The sequence below is a fragment of the Podarcis pityusensis genome, assembly GCF_964106645.2.
Source record: "Podarcis pityusensis genome assembly, chromosome: 9".
NCBI classification, from domain to species: Eukaryota; Metazoa; Chordata; class Lepidosauria; order Squamata; family Lacertidae; genus Podarcis; species Podarcis pityusensis.
The window spans coordinates 32,968,103-32,988,508 of NC_138034.1; the positions used below are offsets into that span (position 1 = coordinate 32,968,103).

The following is a 20,406-nucleotide window of genomic DNA, read 5'->3' on the forward strand; positions in this document are numbered from 1 at the left end:
ACACTGGCCCCTGTCCTTCTTTTCTTCCCTCCCTCCTCTGATGCCCTCTTGCATCTCTGCCTCCCAAAAGCTCTGCAGGTGAATGGTGACTCTGGGGCTGGCCAGGGGGTACTTCCCAGGCCCCTGTGAGGCAGTGTGAGAAGGCACCTCTCTTTGGCACAAGGGGGGCAGATCAGAGATCAGGGGTGGCAGCTGCGGCTGCCCAGAAGACTCCAAAGGAGAGGGGAATGGGGAGGAGGCTGAGGGAACACTCCACAAGGGATTATTCAAAAAGGGCTGAGGAGCTTCCAGCTCTGCAGGCAAGGGCTGACATAACTGGGCTCCTAAGCCCCACAGGAGTGCCACAGAAAGAATGTAGTTGACCAAGAGAGTTGTGGATCCAAAACCAATGCTCTAAGTCCTCCCAAGTTGAAAACCTCTGTTGCATTGTGATGGTTATACAGATCTCCCAGTATCTAGTCCTGATGAGGATCATGCCTTGTGGATGCTGGAAGAGGCAGGTTACTCAATGGTGTAGATTAGAGAAGGAGAAGGCTATCAGTCAAGAAGTGTATGTCCACTTCTTCAAGAAATTGTTAAAGACGAGACATTTTGCCCCTGTCTGAGCTATTTATACTTCCTGAGCTTGTCTCCCCCAAAGCCCTGGCCCATTGTTGAAGACTGCAGATCCTTAAAGGGGCAGCTCACTACTCTAGAACCTCACACTCTGTGGCCTTTACATTGGTTTGCCAGGCATGCAGTGAATGGTGTCATCACAGGTTTGGCATGTGAGACCTGTGTTTGTATGTGCATGTGTGTGTGGTGGCTATGTCTGCTTGGTCTGCACTCACTGTTGGCACGTGATCAGCTGTCTTTGTGGTCCTTAAGTCATTCCTGCCACTTATTGTCTTAGAACATGTTTAAAAGTAAATTCTCCATCCTTTGCTGGAACCGTTGATCTACCCAGGATTTTCTCAAAAGTGCTTTTGTCCCCCGCCCCTGCCCCCCAGGCCCAGCCACGTCCCAACTTAACACTTCCATTGCTGTTGGAAATAAGTGGCTATTCCTGTGTCGGGAGGTGAATTCTCTCCCCATGTTACTTCATCAGAAGGCTGCATCCTGGAGAGGTGATATGATAGCAATCTTCAAATATCTTCAAGGGCTGTCACATGGAAAATGGAGCAAGCTTGCTTTGTGCTGCCCCACAGGATACGACCCAAACCAATGGATTCAAATTGCAAAAAAGGAGAGTCCAACTAAAAATTAAAAGCTCTTTCTGATTGTAAGAGTTCTTTGACGGTGGAACAAAACTACCTTAGACGGTGGTGGACTTCATTGAAAGTTTTTAAACAGATACTCCCATCTCTGAGGGATTATTTAGCAGTAATTCCTGCAATGCTGTAGGTTGGACTAGACAACCCTTTGGTTCCCAACTCTACCATTCTATGGTCCTATGATATGATTATGACCAAGCTAGTAATCCATCAATGCCTGAGATATATGGGAAATGTTGGGATAATGTATGATTCTTGATGTTAAGACAGGCGATCTACATCTCAGTAAAATAAGTGACACCCTTATAGAACTGTTTGTGAATGAGTAATCAAAACTGGTACAATGAAGTAGCTATTTGCTTGTTTTGCTCTTTCATCCAAATTTCTTTGGCTGCATTTGAATATTAAGTTTTTCTGATTATAATGCTAGCACATTCATTTTCTACTGCATTACGTGTTGCATTACACAACTGTTCCCATGCTGTATATTGATGGCAAAGAACTGAATAATAATAATAATAATAATAATAATAATAATAATAATATTTATACCCCGCCCATCTGGTATACCAGAATACCGCTCCAATTTTTGTCACGTGATATTACAATACAAAACTTATTTCCCAGGTTAACTGGATTGCAAATGGATTTTACTGAAAGCAAATAACACAGAAATGAGTGCTAAACTTCGGCTACAATTGAGTTAGTTTTCCAGCAGTGGCTTCTGCATCATGTGAAAGATCACATGAAATGTGGAAATTATCAGCAAGTAACCGAACATCAGGAAATTGGCATAGAATGCTGCCTGAATTGGCATGAAATAAGAAAAGCTGTCCTTTATGTGACTGCTACTTGATCATTTACCAGTGATCATGATCTTCTAACCATATGCAGTTTTTTTTTCATAATAAGCATTTCCTGCATTTGTGCGAAGCTTAGATTCTCCATCTTAGTGGTTTTTGGAGTTGTTGATATATCGACAGGGTAGGCTAACCAGTTCTTCAACATGGTTGAAGAAGGCCTCATACTTATTGAAAGCTCTTTGGTGCCCTCTATAGCTTGGAATCCTAAAAATTCTCTGTTTTAATGAGGTTCAGGTAAGATTACCAGCTGGCCAGAAAAACAGACTGCCAGCTGTCCTGCTATTTCCCCTTTAGCTATCATTTGATATGCCCCCCTCCACCCACCCACCCACCCGCCCGCCCACCATCCATCCATAAATAAATAAATAAATAAATAAATTATAACCAACCAACCAACCAGATGAAGCTTTGGAAGTAAATATGATTACCTACTATTCGTTGTGTAACAAACTGCTATTAAAGGGAGGGATACAAAGGCTAATTCAGGAGTTGGCAAGACATGGTTTATAAAACAAAGGCTTATAAGACTTACTTGTCAATCTAAGAGTTACATTCAAGTATTCTTCATGAATTAAGGAAACTGTAATTGCCTTGCAACTTGGTCAATCTCCCCCCCCCCCCGCCCGCCGTTAAATGTGTTCAAACAGTCCCCTCCCCATCGGACTCTTATTTGTTTGAAAACCTATTCAACTCAAAAAGCACACTGAATAAATAATAATCTAGTGTCTCTCCTTCATCTCAGTCTTCTGTGGCTTTTACCAAGGAAAATAAAATTGTAGCTTTCAATAATTAACCTTTAAAATGTCCTTTTCACTTTCCTAGTCCTTAAATTGTCTTTTGTGTTACAGAGGTTTTAACACACTAGACGATATTTTTCAATTACATTTTCAACACCACGTGTCATATCTCCCTCGTGCACTCTTGACTTTGTGTCTTCTTGACTTTGACTTCTTTCATGATCCCCCATCTGCTAAGAACAACTTTCTATTTTATGGTTGATTTATATAGTACAGTTTTATATGTTATGGCTCTGGAAAAAGACTTTCTTTTTATCAATGGCTCCATAGAGTCCACTATCTTGAAGTATTATAGAGTGGAATGCAGTTTCCTAATGGTTTAGTCCCATTAATACCAAGTACTATTGGTTTTGTGAGGATGTTATAAATTGCCCACCACTTGCAATTTTGGACTTCTTTATCTTCCAAGGTTGAATGTTCAACTTTCTTTAGGAGCTCTATGGCACCCTATCTAGCTGTCTGTGACACCTCTTTTAACCACCACTCTATAAAACCCCCCAGAGCATTTAGCGTGTCAGGAATGTTTTGCATTATGTTTATGTGTATGTAAAAATCATATGAATTAGAGGATTCCCTACCCATTCACTCCCACATGCCTGAAATTCTGAAGAAAAATGGCAAAATTGAAAATATATGTAGATTTATGAAGCTCCAAATAAAACTAGACCACCCATTTCGAAACATTGTTTGGTGAATCCTCCTAAGTTGCAAAAAGCACTGAGACTTTCTATCCAGGATATCTGTGTATAAATTGTACAGAAGCTCCCTGCTCTCTCTGGTAGTGACCTGTCCAATCTTAAATAGACAGAATGCAGTGATGGGAAAGTACAGTGGTACCTCGTGTTACGTACTGTCCCCCTTACAAATGCTTCAGGTTACGCGCTCCACTAACCTGGAAATAGATGCCCCTTGTTGCAAACTTTGTCCTGGTATGTGAGCGGAAGTTGTACTCCAGCGGTGTGGCAGCAGCAGGAGGCACCTCATGTTACGAGCGGTTTCCGGTTACGAACAGACAGAATTAAGTTCGTAACCAGAGGTACCACTGTAGTGCATTAGGACACTGCAACATTTATTCTCTCCATATGTGCGACATAACGCTGATACTCAGAGTGCAATTAAATGTCTTACAATTGTCCAGGGAGGCAGTGGGGAAAATTGCACCATCTAATGAGTTTAAATGAGGCCAGTGAAATGTTATTCAGACAGTTTGTATGCTCACACAATTGTCAACTTTTTTAAAAAAAAGGTATTTTCACAGGTTTTAAAAAACTTTCTATTGCTCACGATGCTACATGCTTTGTTTTCTTTCAGTATGAAGGAGGCTGGCTTAGGCCATAAACAATGGAGAGTTGGTCCCTTGTCATCAAAATGCAAGCAGTGTCCAGTGGTTTATACTAATCCTGTTTGTGGGTCAGACGGCCATACTTATTCCTCTCAGGTATGAATAATGTCTGGGGTTTGTCCACCATCATTATATGTTATATAACATTCTACTGTCAAATATTATGTTCTGTATAGACAAGCTCTTCTAAATTTTATAAAACACACACAACCCATCCCCATTTCAAAAAATAAATGCCAAGAAATCACAGCATCATTTAATTCAATTAAACAAGTAAAATTGTCATTCAAAATAATGGGTTTTCAATCAACGTGTATTAACAATTGGTATGGCAAATTTTTATTATAATATACTGATGATGCAGTACAACAGTGTCACTGGGAAAGACAAAAAATACAAATGGTACAAAATGGTTCGAAATGGTACAAGAAACAAGGTGCATATATGGAAGTATGGTGGTCATGTCATTTTGTACCACAGTATTGTGGTACAATTACATATCAGACTATATATACTAGGACGGCTTTAGTTCTTTCAATAAATTGGAAGGAAGAAATGAGAAAGTGACAACTAAGGAACTAATAATATTTATGTTAATGGATACTTGTAGGGAAATAACATAAAATGCAAACTCCAAAACTTTTGGATTTTAAGATAATCAAGAAATATGCCTAGATGAAAGAAGAAATGTCAAGATTAAACAGTTTCTAGCTAGATTAGCAACCATTTTCAATTAGTGGCCCAAACAACTTTTGTAGGGTTTGTTAAATCTGCAACCTTTAACTGCCTTTACCCAAGAGTATAGATGGCTTGCATGGATACAGGAATCAATACTACAGTCATACCATGGGTTACAGACGCTTCAGGTTGTGTGTATCCGGGTTGCGCACCGTGCCGAACCCGGAAGTACCAGAATGGGTTACTTGTGGGTTTCGACGCTCGCGCATGTGCACAAAAACTAAATTGCGCTTTGTGCATGCGCAGAAGCATCGAATCGTGACACGCGCATGCACAGACATGGTGCTGTGGGTTGTGAATGCTTCAGGTTGCAAACGTGCCTCCCTCACAGATCACGTTCGCAACCCAGGCATCCACTGTACATGCAAGCAAGGGAAAAGGCAGGACAGGACAGGACAACTTGGTCTTATCACTTCTAATTATGTTCAGTAATAGAACTGAAGGGAACATGAGGAAATTATGGTTATTCTGGGAACTGCATGGAGGACCACAAATCTTATCTGGGGGATTCTAGTTCATCACCTTACAAAGACAGCTTGAAAGCAGAAGCAAGGCAGATAATAGCAAATTCTTAATCTAACCCCCTCATCATTTCCTGCAGTAATTAATTTGCACATTAAAGTTCACACCTAAGCTTCCTGTTTGTTTGCCTATCCTGATAAAGATGTATGCCTTCAAATACCCATTTAAACCACATAATGTTGGTTTATAAACCAGGGTTATTTTGCAGGGTTGTCAATTTTGAAACTGACATTAAGGACAAATATTTTTGTTCACCCCAGGCAAAGCTTATTTTTATTATATTGTAAAGCTTCAGTAAGAGTTTGGCATTGTTGTATGATATACTGTAGCAACTCTCTTTCACTTGTTACAGTATATGTTTATCAGTGACTTCTGCAAATTGTGTGATACTTTGAATACATGTCACTAAACCGTATCGGTCTTGTAAAAATAATTTCTGCAGCACTATAGAGGTTGCTATGGGATTTCCATGTCATGCTTTCAGATATACTAAATCCATGGTATTTGGTCAGAATATCATAGGATTTATAACAAATGAATTGTATGAATGATAGTTCCAAAAATCTGAGCAAATAATAGAGATTGTTACCTATGAGGCATTACGATGAAAAAAAGCTTTGAATATCAAATGCAGAAGTTAGGATTCTTGTGATATTGTCTATTAACAAACAAATATTTGTCAACACCCCCCCCTCCATTGCAGATCATGCTTAAATCTTTAAATTATCTGGTATTTGTTCCTAATCCCTCTTTCATTCTGCATTCACACTACACAGTATTCTTAGCATCCAACGATGATGTATTTGTCTGGAAATTTTTAGGGTAGACTTTCCCTAATTCAATCAATATCTGATTCGGCATGTTTACATGGGCACCTGCAAGAATGTTTCAGGGTGTGGGAAAGGTAGAACAATGAAAGTGTGGAACAAGGTCATTTCTCATCAGAAATGAGAATAATTGTACCTATACATTTTGTCTTATATTTGAAAGCAAACAAATGCTAGAAAATAACTCTTTGTAAAAAATGAAAGATGGGAACCTGGGGAATATGGTTCATTGGGAGGGGAGGTAGTAGCCCCCTTGCATAGTTGTTTGATTTACTCTAGTTTTGCTTACTGCATGTATGCTGTTTTAATTTTATACAGTTTATAAACAAATATCTGAACATTTCTTCAGTAGTCCAAATTAGTTTAATGGAAAAACTTGATTAGATTAAAAGAAAAGAAAAGTACACTTGAGTGCACACTCATCAAGGAACTACACAAACTGATAAGTCTGTGATGATCTCTCAGAAAATTGTGTCCTAGCAATCATGAATGTTTAGGTTCTTTATGCAAACATCCTCCACAATGATGGACTATAAGACATCAGGAAAATGATCTCGGATGGTGCTATGGTGCACCCAGCTCTGCCACTTTGTATTCACCTGCAATTGCTTCAACTTTGGGGAGAGCATGCTACTTCAGTGCACTGAATCCATGATAGGTCAACAATTTTTTATCATTATTCTTTATTAAATTTATATACCACCCTTCACCCAAATATCATCAGGGCACTTCTTCACAAGATAAAAATACAGAACATAGAACTATGTTTTTTCAGCATGTATTCAGAAAAGCACCTTTGCCTGAGATACATGAATCATGCATTTATCATCAGGACTCAAGGACAAGAGGAACTTGAGAAGTTCCACCAGGACTTGAACAACCTTCACCCCTCCATTACCAGTCCACAAAGCAGGCGAAATATCTTAACTCTATTGTGCAACTACATCATGGGCTAAAAGCACTACCTACTAACTGCTTCAAAAATCTACATGTTTCAAGCATCTACCCAGAACTCACCAAAAATCAGTTCTCTTCAGCCAAGTCCTACAATACAGTTCCATCTTTCTTGGATTGCCAAAGACATACACCACAAGGCTTTAATTCAGGCATTTTTTAAACTACAATACCCACTCATTGAAATGAAAAAGCAGATCAACAAGGCCAGACTGGTGCCCATGAATAATCAATTACAGGGCAGAAACAAGACCAAAGGTGACAGAACACCCTTTGTTCCTAGCTAAAGCCATTCCATCATATTGTCAGCGATCTACATCCCTCTTGGAAGCCTAACTCACAAACAACCACCTAACTAAAAACAACTACTTCCCTGTGACAGCAGGCTACATAACAGTGACACAAAGACCACAGGAAACCCACATGCCAGCTCTGGATCTATACTGCTGTTATAAATGTTAAATGGAGAAAATATAATTTAGTGCAAAGGAAAGTGGCGCAAAGGTGGATGTTGGGAAAACAAGTATCAACAGAACTATGGAAACAGTAAATCTGAGATGTTGTGCTGGAAAAAAAATACTGCAGATGTGGAAAGCTAGAGATAAATATTTTGAGAATATACATTATGCCTTTATAAACTTTGTTAATGGGGAGACCAGAGCTGGATGTCTATGGAGACTCCTGGATATTTATTCAGAAATCTATTTCAGAGATTAGACTTGATTAGTTATATTAGTTTTGTTTTTGTTTCTTTCTGTAATTTATTTGTATTTAAACTGTCAGAAACATTTTTTCAAAGAAGAAAACTGTCTCCATATCTACTCAAACGACACCATTACTGGATCTAATAATGTCATTCAAGGGTTCATTCATTGTCTATTATGACATATGTTGTCTTCTCCAAACAATGGTATTCTCTATTCTACATAACTCAGTCACGACACAAAGGAATAAATTGTCACACACCTGATGTCAGAGAGTGCAATATTCAAAAATTAGCAGAACATTTAATCCCACCTCCAGCACACTCTGTCACTGATCCTAAGGCGCTCTTACAGCACAATGAAGAGGAGCGTTCAAAGGGAAATTCCCACACGAAACTGTTGAACAGCCTTTTAACATATTTAGCCTGTACAGTTATTAATTTGCTAATCTATATCAGGATGTTTCACATTTATGTTTTACCATGATTAATTCTCAGTTTCCATCTGACCCTCATTGCTAACACACACACACACACACTTATAGCTTCCAGAATAATATTCTACACGTCTGATGAAGTGAAGAATTAGAGCACAAAAGCTTATGCCACAATAAATTTCTTGATTATTAAGGTGCCACAAAACTTTGTTCTTAGTGTGCTGTGGACAATAAAATTATGCACTAGGGAATATTAGAAAAGGGACTGAAATTAATTTTGTCAGGATTGCAATGTTCATGCCCAAATCTATGCTGATAAGGGAGGACCATGGCCTTCATCGTCACATTGTGGGATTCTCAGATGTACCTGGTTGCCCACTGTGGGAAGCAGTTTGCTGTGCTAGAGGGACCTCTGATCTGATCCTTTCCAGTTCTAATGTTCACACAGGGACCTTGGCAATATGCCACCCGGTGCAAAGCTATGGATGCCATCCCCCCCAGCCCTCACAGCAGCTTTGGGAAGGAGGCGCAGGGCTCTGGGGGAGTCCTATAGCTCTTCTACCACTTTCCCAAACCCTGGTAAGTACTTGCCCAGCTTTGGGAAGGTAGAAGAAGGACTCTAGGTCCCTGTTAAGAGTCCTCACGCCTCCTTCCTGAAACTGGGCAAGTTCTTCCCAGGCTTTGAGAAGGCTTAGGGCTTGCTGATCAGAAGGTCAGCGGTTTGAATCCCCGTGACAGGGTGAGCTCCCATTGCTCTGTCCCAGCTCCTGCCAACCTAGCAGTCTGAAAGCATCTCCGTCGGGAAGGTAAATGGCGTTTCTGTGCACTGCTCTGGTTCACCAGAAGCGGCTTAGTCATGCTGGCCACGTGACCCAGAAGCTGTATGCCGGCTCCCTTGGCCAATAAAGCGAGATGAGAGCCACAACCCCAGAATCGTTCGCGACTGGACCTAACAGTCAGGGATCCCTTTACCCTTTACCTAACCCAATAGAAGTATTCATTTCTAATCATATCACACACAGGTGTCATATGAATGCTAAAAATGTATGGGAAATGCTGCATCTTCTGCAGGCAATGTTAAGCACGAAGCCTTGCTTAACAAATATTTGTAAATCAGAGATAATTGTGAAATTGGTCCATTCAGCAATTGTGTGCATTTTTGTGATGTGCTCACAGTTTTAGAAATGTTTTAATATGTCTTGCAATATCTTTGGTTTTTTGAAGTGTACACAACCACAATAGTGCAGAAATAATGATTTCACCCGTTTCTAACAGCAAATTCATTTATATTCCACAAAGTAAGAAATTTTTTGAAATCGTTTCTTATTTGTAACATAAATATTAGCTTTAGATTCCCACATCATCAGCCTATTTTGTTAGGTAATACATACCCAGTCAGTCATCTATCATGCTTTTGTCATACCCCAAAGTTAGGACTTATCAAACCTAAATATGTATTTGTGTGTTTGTGTTTGCGTGTGTGTGTGTGTGTGTGTGTGTGTGTGTAAGAGAATGAATTACCCATTCTGAAGCCTACATATGTCTCCACTGGTTTTAATGGGAATTCTTCAAATGGCCACTGAAACTTTGTACTTTGGAGAGTTCTAGGTTTTGAGTCTACCCATAGCATATTTGTTTTAGTGGCTGTATAATCCACTGGGAAAAGGCTAAACCAAATTTTTGTGTGCATTTTGGGCTTTTCTATATATGTTACATTTTCAATGGCTGCAGTCCTATGCACATTTTCTTGGGAGAAAGTGCAATTGAACTCTTAAGTTTCTTCCAAGAAGACATGAAAGGTATTTCACTGTAATTGCATCTATACCATTTGTGAGTGGATTAATCATGTCAGTGTTTAATAAAATAACTCTAGAGTGAAATATTGCAGTGTGAAAAGTAAAGGAGTACATACATGACTCTATTTTAGTTTTTAACCCAAGTAAAACAATTTGCTAACCTTTTCTTTTTCAAAGCAGCAAAAAGTAGTGTGTCTGATTATGTGTGTTGTTTTGCATTTTCCTCACAATTAAATACTAATGAGCATGCCCTTTATGTGATATTTTAGTTCACTTATAACTTTATAAATATTTCAACCTTGGATAATTGAGTAAATTGAACTTGATGAATTAGCAATGCAATCAGTGGATGTTGTTTAAGAAAAGAGAATGCATCAAAAAGTCAAATTACAATGCATCTCTTATGGTACCAGAAGACATTTTAAGCAAATTATTTATTTAAAAAAACTTGTAGAGTGAGGAGGAAGAAAGTAACATAAATTTTATCACTATATTCCATAAGATAAATTCAACAACCTGAATCGACTGCAATATAGAGAGCAGACGAAAAAAAATTGCTATACATTTCCCTCTAAATCAAAAATAATCTTTAAAAAACCCTTAAAAAATTAAAAAATTAACATTTCCAAGCAGATTTCTCATTCCTCTACTCTCCATGCAGTACTGCATGCTCACTAAAATATTTCCTGGATCATTTCCCAACCATTAAAAGCAGATTTGGGGGAATATATAGGGGATTGCAAAGGGAAATAGGAGAAGCCTTGTTGCACAAATCTGTTCTGCTCACAAACATTCACAATTAGATATTATCCAATATACTTAACATATGCAATATGCTTTTAACTGTTAACATTAGCCTGGAAATGAAAGAGTTCTCAAATGCATCACAGTTTAGAACACACTAATGCCGAATGACAGGATAAGAATGCTTTCTGACCACCTTGCTTCCTCAACTTTTCCCTTCGTTATAGCATCTTGTAGCTAAGAAAGCAAGCTGTGAGCTAAAGTTTCGGATTTAGTTCTTAGCTCTGCCATGAACCTTAGGCAAACTACACCTTCTCAGCCCCCAGCCCCATCTGCAGTATAGGCTATTGCTGATTTGCCTGACAAGGTTATTGTAGGAATAATTGAGATTACACATGTGTGGCACTTTGGGTGCTTGAAAGAACTATGTAAATACATACTATGGGGTCATCGTAGAAAACAATCAAGTCAGCTGGAGAGTGGCAAGAAATATGCCAAAGCAAATACAAACAGGGTTTGTACGCACTGTAAAGTGTGGCATCAGTCATTCTTTGTTTTGTAAAAAAAATAGTTACCAAGGCTGAGAAGTTCTCTTTAGTCAAAGGCACATATTTTTTTAGCACCGAGATGGGGAACCTGTGGTCTTCCAGATATTGCTAGACTCCCAAATCTCATCAGCCCCAGTCAACATTGCCCAATAGGGATGATGAGAGTTGAGGTTCAGCAACATAGAGGGTCACAGGTTCTGCACACCTGCTTTTGTAAAGATGTCCTATTTTTCTACATCATGGCTCTTAATGAATTACAGCACTTATCAACACGATCCATTCAGAGTGTGATCCTACAACATTTTAGGATGGGCGGCTTTTGTAGTCCTTTGTAATCACAAATAGAAAGTGACAAACGGGTAACCCTAATATCTTTCAAAATACTTAATGGACTAGAATTTACAAAAAATGTAAATGATGCTTACACTGAAGATTGTCGTTCTCTCTCTATTGCAGTGCAAACTAGAATATCAAGCCTGTGTCTTAGGAAAACAGATCTCAGTGAAATGCGAAGGACATTGCCCTTGCCCTTCAGATAAATCCACAAGTGAAGGCAGAAATAATAGAAGGGGTAAGTACTGGCACTTATATTAGGTCTGTCAGTGGTGATTTCTTCACTTATACCCATGCATGTGGAAAAGCATTGTGACTCTTTGTTTTAAGGTAGTTTACAAAAAAGATATGATAGTACAACGCTGTTTCTTTAATGATTTTGACTACCTTTCTGCTAACACTGGGCTTGACATAAAACTGGACATGTTTATAAAGACCAAACCCTGAACACTCCAGGGGTTTTGTGTTCAGATTTGATATAGGAGATCTGTGATTGAGGCTTCTGATGATGTTTGTTTTACTAATTAGCCATACTTTGAGGACTGGGGAAATAGTGCTCTGGGAGACAGTACTTGTAGACAATTCTCTGCACAATTACTTACATGAACTGTAGAGCTGAGCTTCATTGTCAACTGGCTCTAAAATAGAGCATTTTAAAGAATTTCAGCACACTTTGATATTCCTTCAGATGTCAAGGAAATAAACAACTATCTGACTTTTAGAAGACATCTGAAGACAGCCCTATTTACGGAAGTTTTTAATATTTGATGTTTTAATGTTTGATGTTTTTAATATTCTGTTGGGAGCTGCCCAGAGATTATTATTATTCTTTTAAAAATTGCAATTGAAACAAAAATTTTCTATCGTGGGCTTAGTGACTGGGTTTGGACATTTCACTTATCTATCACCCTCCATGCTAATCACCCATACAATATGAATTGTTCTTCTTCTTCTTCTTCTTTGGCCTGCACCAAAGCCATTTTGGAGAGTACAGTTTTACGATATTTTGTAGTAACTCACTTTGTGCTGGTATATTCAGGCTATCCCAGCGGGGGTTCAGGGCATGCAATAGATAACTAGCTGCACTCTATATACAGTTGTACCTTGGAAGTCAAACAGAATCCATTCTGGAAGTCCGTTCGACTTCCAAAACGTTTGGAAACCAAAGCATGGCTTCTGATTGGCTGCAGGAAGCTCCGGATGTTTGGCTTCTGAAAATCATTCGAAAACCGGAACACTCCCTTCCAGTTTTTGATCGTTTGGGAGCTGAAACGTACAAGTTCCAAGGCGCTCTGCAACCAAGGTACAACTGTACCACCATTTTGGGTTTTGCTCTAATTGGTAGATCATTCCATGTACATCCTGCAAGTGTGAACATTCCGGAACATAGAATTCTTGCTAGGAAAGTATGGGTAGGGTTGAAGGCTAGAAAGTTGGGGATGTGCAGTGATGAATATAGGGGTTGATGCCATCTGTTATGTAAGTGCTTATTTCTATGTGGCAGAGTAGGCTGTACTTCCTCACTGAAAAGGGAACATTTTTACTATACTCTAAATGACTAGAAGAAATAATTGTTGGCTGTCAAGCTCAGACAAAATTTGTCGACCTCTGGCTGAAACCTATGTTGAGTAGGTCAGCAGTGCAGCCTGAAAAATACAAACCAATATACATGCTGGAACTTGTAATGGCAGTCTCCCAGTTTGTAGTTTAATTTTATTATCCAAAGTGGTATCTTTATGCAGATATATTTGTTCCTTAAATTGCGTGGAAATTCCTTCTTTTATATATACAATGTAAAAGAAACATACCTGGGCTATTGTGTAATAGTTAGGACTGTGACACACAAACACACCCCTCTGATCCAGCTTACCCAGGCATTGCCCGACCCGGATCCAATCCTGGATCAAATCTGGGATAGGGCCAATGTTTCATTAAGAGTTTTTAGAACCTGGCAGGCACCATCACCTTCAGCTTGTGCATGTTTAGTGTACCGAAATTCTCTCCATCTTCTAGGCTTTGGTTTATTGAAGTGGGGTGGGGGTGGAGAATGCATGCTCCTTATTGGTTGAAAAGACGTTTTGCTGTATAGCTGGTAGTCACTGTTTTTTTCCTAATATCCTAATATTTTCCTAATTTCCTAAGTACAGAAATTGTAATGTTGCTTTATAAGGAGCGAGGGAGCAATTATATTTATGTGTGCAATTCCATATAAGTTGTGGTTTTCTAGATTGACAGTTTCTTTTTAAAACAAAAACCTTTTAAATGAAGCATTCTGCTATTATATACCTAAAACAGAAAACCAATGTTCAAGCAAAGGCAGAATTTCTGTTCATTGATTACAGTATTTGTTGCTCACTTCACAGTAGTTTTTAAACAGTTTTGCAAAGGGATCGGAACTGTAAGATGTATGTTTAGCAATGCGTTTGCTAAGATGTTATATCCTTTTTCTAAACTGCTGCTTTTTCTAGTTTCTTTCTTTTTCAGAATATCTGAGAGAAAAACAAACGTGAAGGATGATGCAAACCTTGTCTCTGCTGGCTGTTCAGCTTTGCTCAATAAATGTGACAGCTCTAATTATAGTAGAATTACTTCTGAAAATGTGTCCAACCTGTTCCACAGCCTTATGCCACATTAACCTTTACAATTAACTGCAGTCTTCTTGTCATTTGTAAAGAAATGGTTAGAGATAAATAGCTGATAATTTGCTAAAAAGAAAGAGAATTAAAAAAAACTTTATCCTGAAATGAGCTGCATTCCTCCCTGTTTATTTTCTCACAAATAAACAGTCTTGTCAGGGCAGCTACCGTATTCTTCACTCTATAAGACGCACCCGACCATAAAACACACCTAGTTTTAGAGGAGGAGAACAAGAGAGAGAAAATTCTCTCCCTCTCTGCACAGCGCCTCTCCAGCAAAGCGGGAGGAGAAATGGAAGGGGCTCCGTTTCTCCTCCCGCTTCGCTCTTGGCAGCTCTCCCTCTCTGTGCAGCACCCCTTCAGTGAAGCGGGAGGAGAAACTTCTATTTCTCCTCCCGCTTCGCTGAAGTGGTGCTGCGCATAGAGGGAAAGCTGCGCAGCGCCTCTCCAGCGAAGCAAAGTCAGAACAGCAAGAGGGATGGCTGCGCGGCAAAGCAGTGATACCTCTTCTGTTCTGGGTTCTGGGATAGCCGTGCCAACCCTCTTCAGGGCAGGGGGAGCGTTCCTCCCTTTGCCCGAAAATAGATGTTGGAAATGTAAAGAAACCGAAGGTACATTCTTTCACCTTTGGTGGACGTGCCCAAGGATTAAGGCTTTCTGGGAGATGATTTATAATGAAATGAAAAGGGTATTTAAATATACCTTTCTGAAGAAACCAGAGGCCTTTCTCCTGGGCATGGTCGGCCAAATGGTGCCAAAGAAGGACAGAACTTTCTTTATGTATGCCACAACAGCAGCAAGAATACTTATTGCAAAGTATTGGAAGACACAAGACCTACCCACTCTGGAAGAATGGCAGATGGAGGTGATGGACTACATGGAATTGGCGGAAATGACTGGCAGAATCCGAGACCAGGGAGAAGAGTCGGTGGAAGAAGATTGGAAGAAATTTAAAGACTATTTACAGAAATATTGTAAAATTAATGAATGTTAGAATGATGTTAGAATGAAGCTAGGTGGTTTAAGCAGTAATGTTATAAAGGTGTAGGTAAAAAAGGACTGATAACAGATGAAAATTTAAAGTTATAGTATATTAAGTTAAAGAATTATGAGAAAACAAAGAGGGAAAGAAATTGCTGACTTAACTAATTGAACTGGAATACAAAAAAGGGAGGTATGAGAAGGTCAGGGAAACAAGGATATGAATGTAAGTTATGGAAAGATTGATCTATTTTCCTTTTTCTTTTTTTTTCTTTTTAAGTGTCTTTTACTCTTTTTCTATATTTTGTATTTCTTATTTTTTTTGTATTTTTACTTTTTGTTCTTGTGTAATTCTTGTATTTTTTGAAATGTTAATAAATATCATTTAAAAAAAAGAAAAGAAAAGGCTTCACGCGGCTATCCCTGAAGCCAGGAGAGCAAGAGGGATCAGTGCGCACTGATCCCTTTTGCTCTCCTGGCTTCAGTGATAGCTGCGCAGCCTGCATTCGCTCCATAAGATGCACACACATCTCCCCTTACTTTTTAGGAGGGGAAAAGTGCATCTTATAGAGTGAAAAATACGGTATATGGTTATATGAACTTAAAACATTTGATGTTGGCTCTTACAAATTTAGAATATAATTACATGGATAGGGACTTCTAAGCCTGTTGTCATGTACTGTGGGACAGGGGCTTCCCATATTTTGGGGCTAAACCCTTTAAAAGGTGCAGCTCAGAAGCTGAATCCTAGGGATGATAAATATGTAGAAACATGTTTCCAGCTCTACCCTAGCAGGGCAATCTTAAGAAACTAATAAACCATCCAACCAGAAACCTAGATTGCACCCCATGTTGACAGGAGGAGTTAAAAAACACATACACCTAAAAGTCTAAAATACAGTTCCACATAGTGCAGAACTAGCTAGAGGAAAAGTCAGTTTAAAATCTAAACGTGTTGCTTAGCTTTCAGCAGAAGTTCAGTGTAGGAATCAGTTTCAGATTATGAACCAATTGGCAGGTAAAAATGATAGAATACATACAACTTGCAAAAACGACAGGGAAGGTCAGAGGATATTTGATGCAGAAGGTGAATAAAGAATGGACAATATTTTAAAAGTATTTGAAAAATCATTGTGATAAGAAAAATCTCCTGGCAGATCTTAAATGATTTTTGTAAAATACTGGTGATAGAACATCTTGAAAAGAATTGGGAAAGCAATAATAATAATAGGGCACAGTGGGTAAAATAACAAAATAAGAAATAGTACAATGAGAGTAATCGGAAGTCTATTTTATTTATTCCATCTTTTCTCTTTTACTCTGTGCTTTTTTTCTTCTTTTTTCTTCTTTTTCTGTAAGGTATGTGTATGTGTACCGTATTTTTCGCCCTATAGGACGCACTTTTCCCCCTCCAAAAATGAAGGGGAAATCTGGGTGCATCCTATGGGGCGAATGCAGGCTTTCGCTGAAGCTTGGAGAGCGAGGGGGGGTCGGTGCACCAACCCCTCTCACTCTCCAGGCTTCAGGAAGACATACGCAGCCTAGGCAGCCCTGCGGGAGTTCCTGCAGGGCTGTCTAGGCTGCGGATAGCAGCCTGCTTCCTGGAGTGCCGGGCGCTGAAAGCAGAGTGCCCAGCGCTTTGGGAACACACCCGCAGCCTAGGCAGCCCTGCGGGAGTTCCCGCAGGGCAGTGTAGGCTGCGGATAGCAGCCTGCCGCCCGGCGTGAGGGGTGCCCTGAAGCAGAGCGCCCCTCGCCCCGGGCAGACATCCGCAGCGTAGGGAGCCCTGCAGGAGTTCCCTGCAGGGCTCCCCACACTGCGGATAGCAGCCTGCCGCCCGGCGCGTGGGGCACCCTGAAGCAGAGCGCCCCTCGTGCCGGGCAGACATCCGCAGCGTGGGGAGCCCTGCAGGAGTTCCCCGCAGGGCTCCCCACGCTGTGGATAGCAGCCTGCCGCCCGGCGCGTGGGGCACCCTGAAGCAGAGCACCCCGCGCGCTGGACAGACATCGGCCAGCCCCACAAGCTCGGGGGACAGCAGGGAGGCGCAGCGCCGCCATCCCGCTGTTCCTCGACCTGGTTCGGTTTCCCCGACCTGGTTTTTTTTTTTGGGGGGGGAATAAAGGAAAATTTTTTTTCCTTTATTCCCCCCCCCAAAAAAAACCTAGGTGCGTCCTATGGGACGGAGCATCCTATGGGACGAAAAATACGGTATATAGTTTGTATATATTGTATTATTGTGTATGGTTGTGTAGGTTGATGCTGATTGTTCAATAAAGTTCCATTTTTTAAAAAGATTATAGACTGATGTGTCAGTCCAAGTTTAAAAGGTGAATTTCTGGTTCGATCAAACCAGTAAAAAACAACAACAGCAACAACAAAACTAGGTCAGTGTGAAACTTCCACAGAGAGAGCCAGACCTTTGCAATCCCAGTGCACCTATCGGCATCATTTATGTGGCGTTAATACTATATAGACAAATGAATTCTGACATTTAATTCAAATTGGGCCCTTACAAGGCTCATTGTAAACTATTAGTTCAGGAATGTTGCAATGTGTAGCAGATTTGAAATTATGATTATCATCTATCTATTACACAATGCAGCTGTGAAGCATACCTTTTCTTTAGCATCCAACAAGGGTGAGGAACCCTTCTTCCCTTTCTGGGGTTGCATTCTCACAGCATTAATCCCACTCTCTCTCCCCACCCCTGCACTTTTTGCTCCATGTCACCACATGAAATTAAGCAGAGCGCAGCAGGTTCCCCCCACCCCTTGCCTACAAACTTTTGTTCAATCTCAATTTATGTTGATCAAGTTCAGTTGTGTCCCATTGTATTGTCTGGGAGTCTTCTTGCATTGATGAGAATAAATGTTTTACATTTAATTATGTTTTATTGTTATTAGTAATTATTATTAATGCTAGCAGAATATTAAATACATATAATATTAACAATAGATATTGTGTTTGTGTCAATTTTTGGTACATAAAGTAATTTGTATTCCGTAATACAATTCATTACATTTTCCTGTTTTCAAGTAGTCTGCAGGTTTTTATTTTTATATTGTACTTAATTTTTAATATCGGAGACAAAAGTTGTTTGGCACTGTGACTTTGTACTGATGCAAACTGCACATGAGCTTTTGTTCAGGACTGGTGGCTTCTAATGTATTCATTCCATTACTCTATAAATTATAGCTTTTCACAGCATCCCACTTCTATGTTTTATGATCTTGATAATCAGATTCTGGACTATAGTAGTAATTAACAATTTCTTATTTCTTAGTAGCTTAACTACCTTGTATCTCATTTTCTGCATGATAATTCTGTAATGGAGAGTGCTATTGTTTTAATTAGCACTTTTATTGGCTTTGTGATTCTTACATCAAACATATAATTTTATTAAGATACTGGGACAATCATTTTAGCAATACCTATTTTTAAAATTTAAATCATTATTGTTTTAAATAGAAGAAATGTAATATGATATATAAAATTAAATTGATTATGCAATAATGGTTTTATTATTACAGTACATCTGTATACAAATGTTGTTTCCCATTCATGCCCAAGATTGCTATACATTGAAAGCTGTAATGGTGTCATGTTTTGTTTTTTCTTATTCCGTATGATCCATGAATTTTTATGATCCTCTTATGAGAGCCAGTGTGGTATAGTGGTTAAGAGCAATAGACTCGTAATCTGGGGAACCGGGTTTGTGTCTCCACTCCTCCACATGCAGCTGCTGGGTGACCTTGGGCTAGTCACACTTCTTTGAAGTCTCTCAGCCCCACTCACCTCACAGAGTGTTTGTTGTGGGGGAGGAAGGGAAAGGAGAATGTTAGCCACTTTGAGACTCCCTAGGGTAGTGATAAAGCGGGATATCAAATCCAAACTCTTCTTCTTCTTCTCTTTTAAAACTATCTTGTTTGTGTCCACCACCACATGCTGTGGTCGTGGTCCCATTGTTTTACTATGTCCTATGTGAAGAAGTATTTTCTTTTGTATGTACCGTATTTTTCGCCCTGTAGGACGCACTTTTTCCCCTCCAAAAATGAAGGGGAAATGTGTGTGCATCCTATGGGGCGAATGCAGGCTTTCGCTGAAGCCTGGAGAGCGAGGGGGGTCGGTGCGCACCGACCCCTCTCGCTCTCCAGGCTTCAGGAAGCTATCCACTAGCAGTGGGAGACCCAGCTCTCCCACGGCTAGCGGAGACCTTGCCGGCACCCAGAAGCTTGGGGCGCGCTGAGCTCCGCACGCCCCAAGCTTCGGGGTTAGCGCAGCGCTCTGCTAGCCGTGGGAGAGCCGAGTGCTCTCCCATGGCTAGCAGAGACCTTGCTGGCACCCGGAAGCTTGGGGCGCACTGAGCTCCGCACGCCCCAAGCTTCAGGATTAGCGCAGTGCTCCGCTAGCCGTGGGAGAGTCGCGTGGCTCTCCCATGGCTAGCGGAGACCTTGCCAGCACCTGGAAGCTTGGGGCGCACTGAGCTCCGCATGCCCCAAGCTTCGGGATTAGCGCAGCGCAGCTGGGGGGGGGGAAATAATTTTTTTCCCTTTATTTCCCCCCCAAAAAACTAGGTGCGTCCTATGGGCCGGTGCGTCCTATGGGGCGAAAAATATGGTAGGTCCTGAGTTTTTCAGCATTTTGCTTACGTAGATGACCCTGAGTTCTAAGATTATGAGAAAGGAACAACAACAAAAGTCTATGCATTTTTTCTATAAATAACCACACATAATTATATAAACCTCTGTCACGGTACCTTCTTGCATGTCTTTTTTTCTCTCTAAACTCAAATGCCCCAAACAATGTAGACTTTGCTCACAGAGAAATTGTTCCAACCTTTCTGGTCCCATGATATACTTAGCTAGCTCTGTAATTTTTTTTGAGGTGCAGTATTTCATATAACTGGAATCTTAAATAAATTATAGAATATTA

General features: G+C 40.1%; 1 protein-coding gene across 2 annotated transcripts in view; it reads left to right on the forward strand.

The window, feature by feature from the left end:
- The window catches only part of SPOCK3 (SPARC (osteonectin), cwcv and kazal like domains proteoglycan 3), a 125,327-nt gene that overhangs the window by 66,600 nt on the left and 38,321 nt on the right, over positions 1-20,406 (forward strand). For both annotated transcript variants that reach the window (XM_081021766.1, XM_081021765.1), the window contains 2 exons: positions 4,225-4,351; positions 11,981-12,095. In XM_081021766.1, the coding sequence (XP_080877892.1) occupies positions 4,225-4,351; positions 11,981-12,095 (242 nt within the window). The remainder of the gene's footprint in view (positions 1-4,224; positions 4,352-11,980; positions 12,096-20,406) is intronic.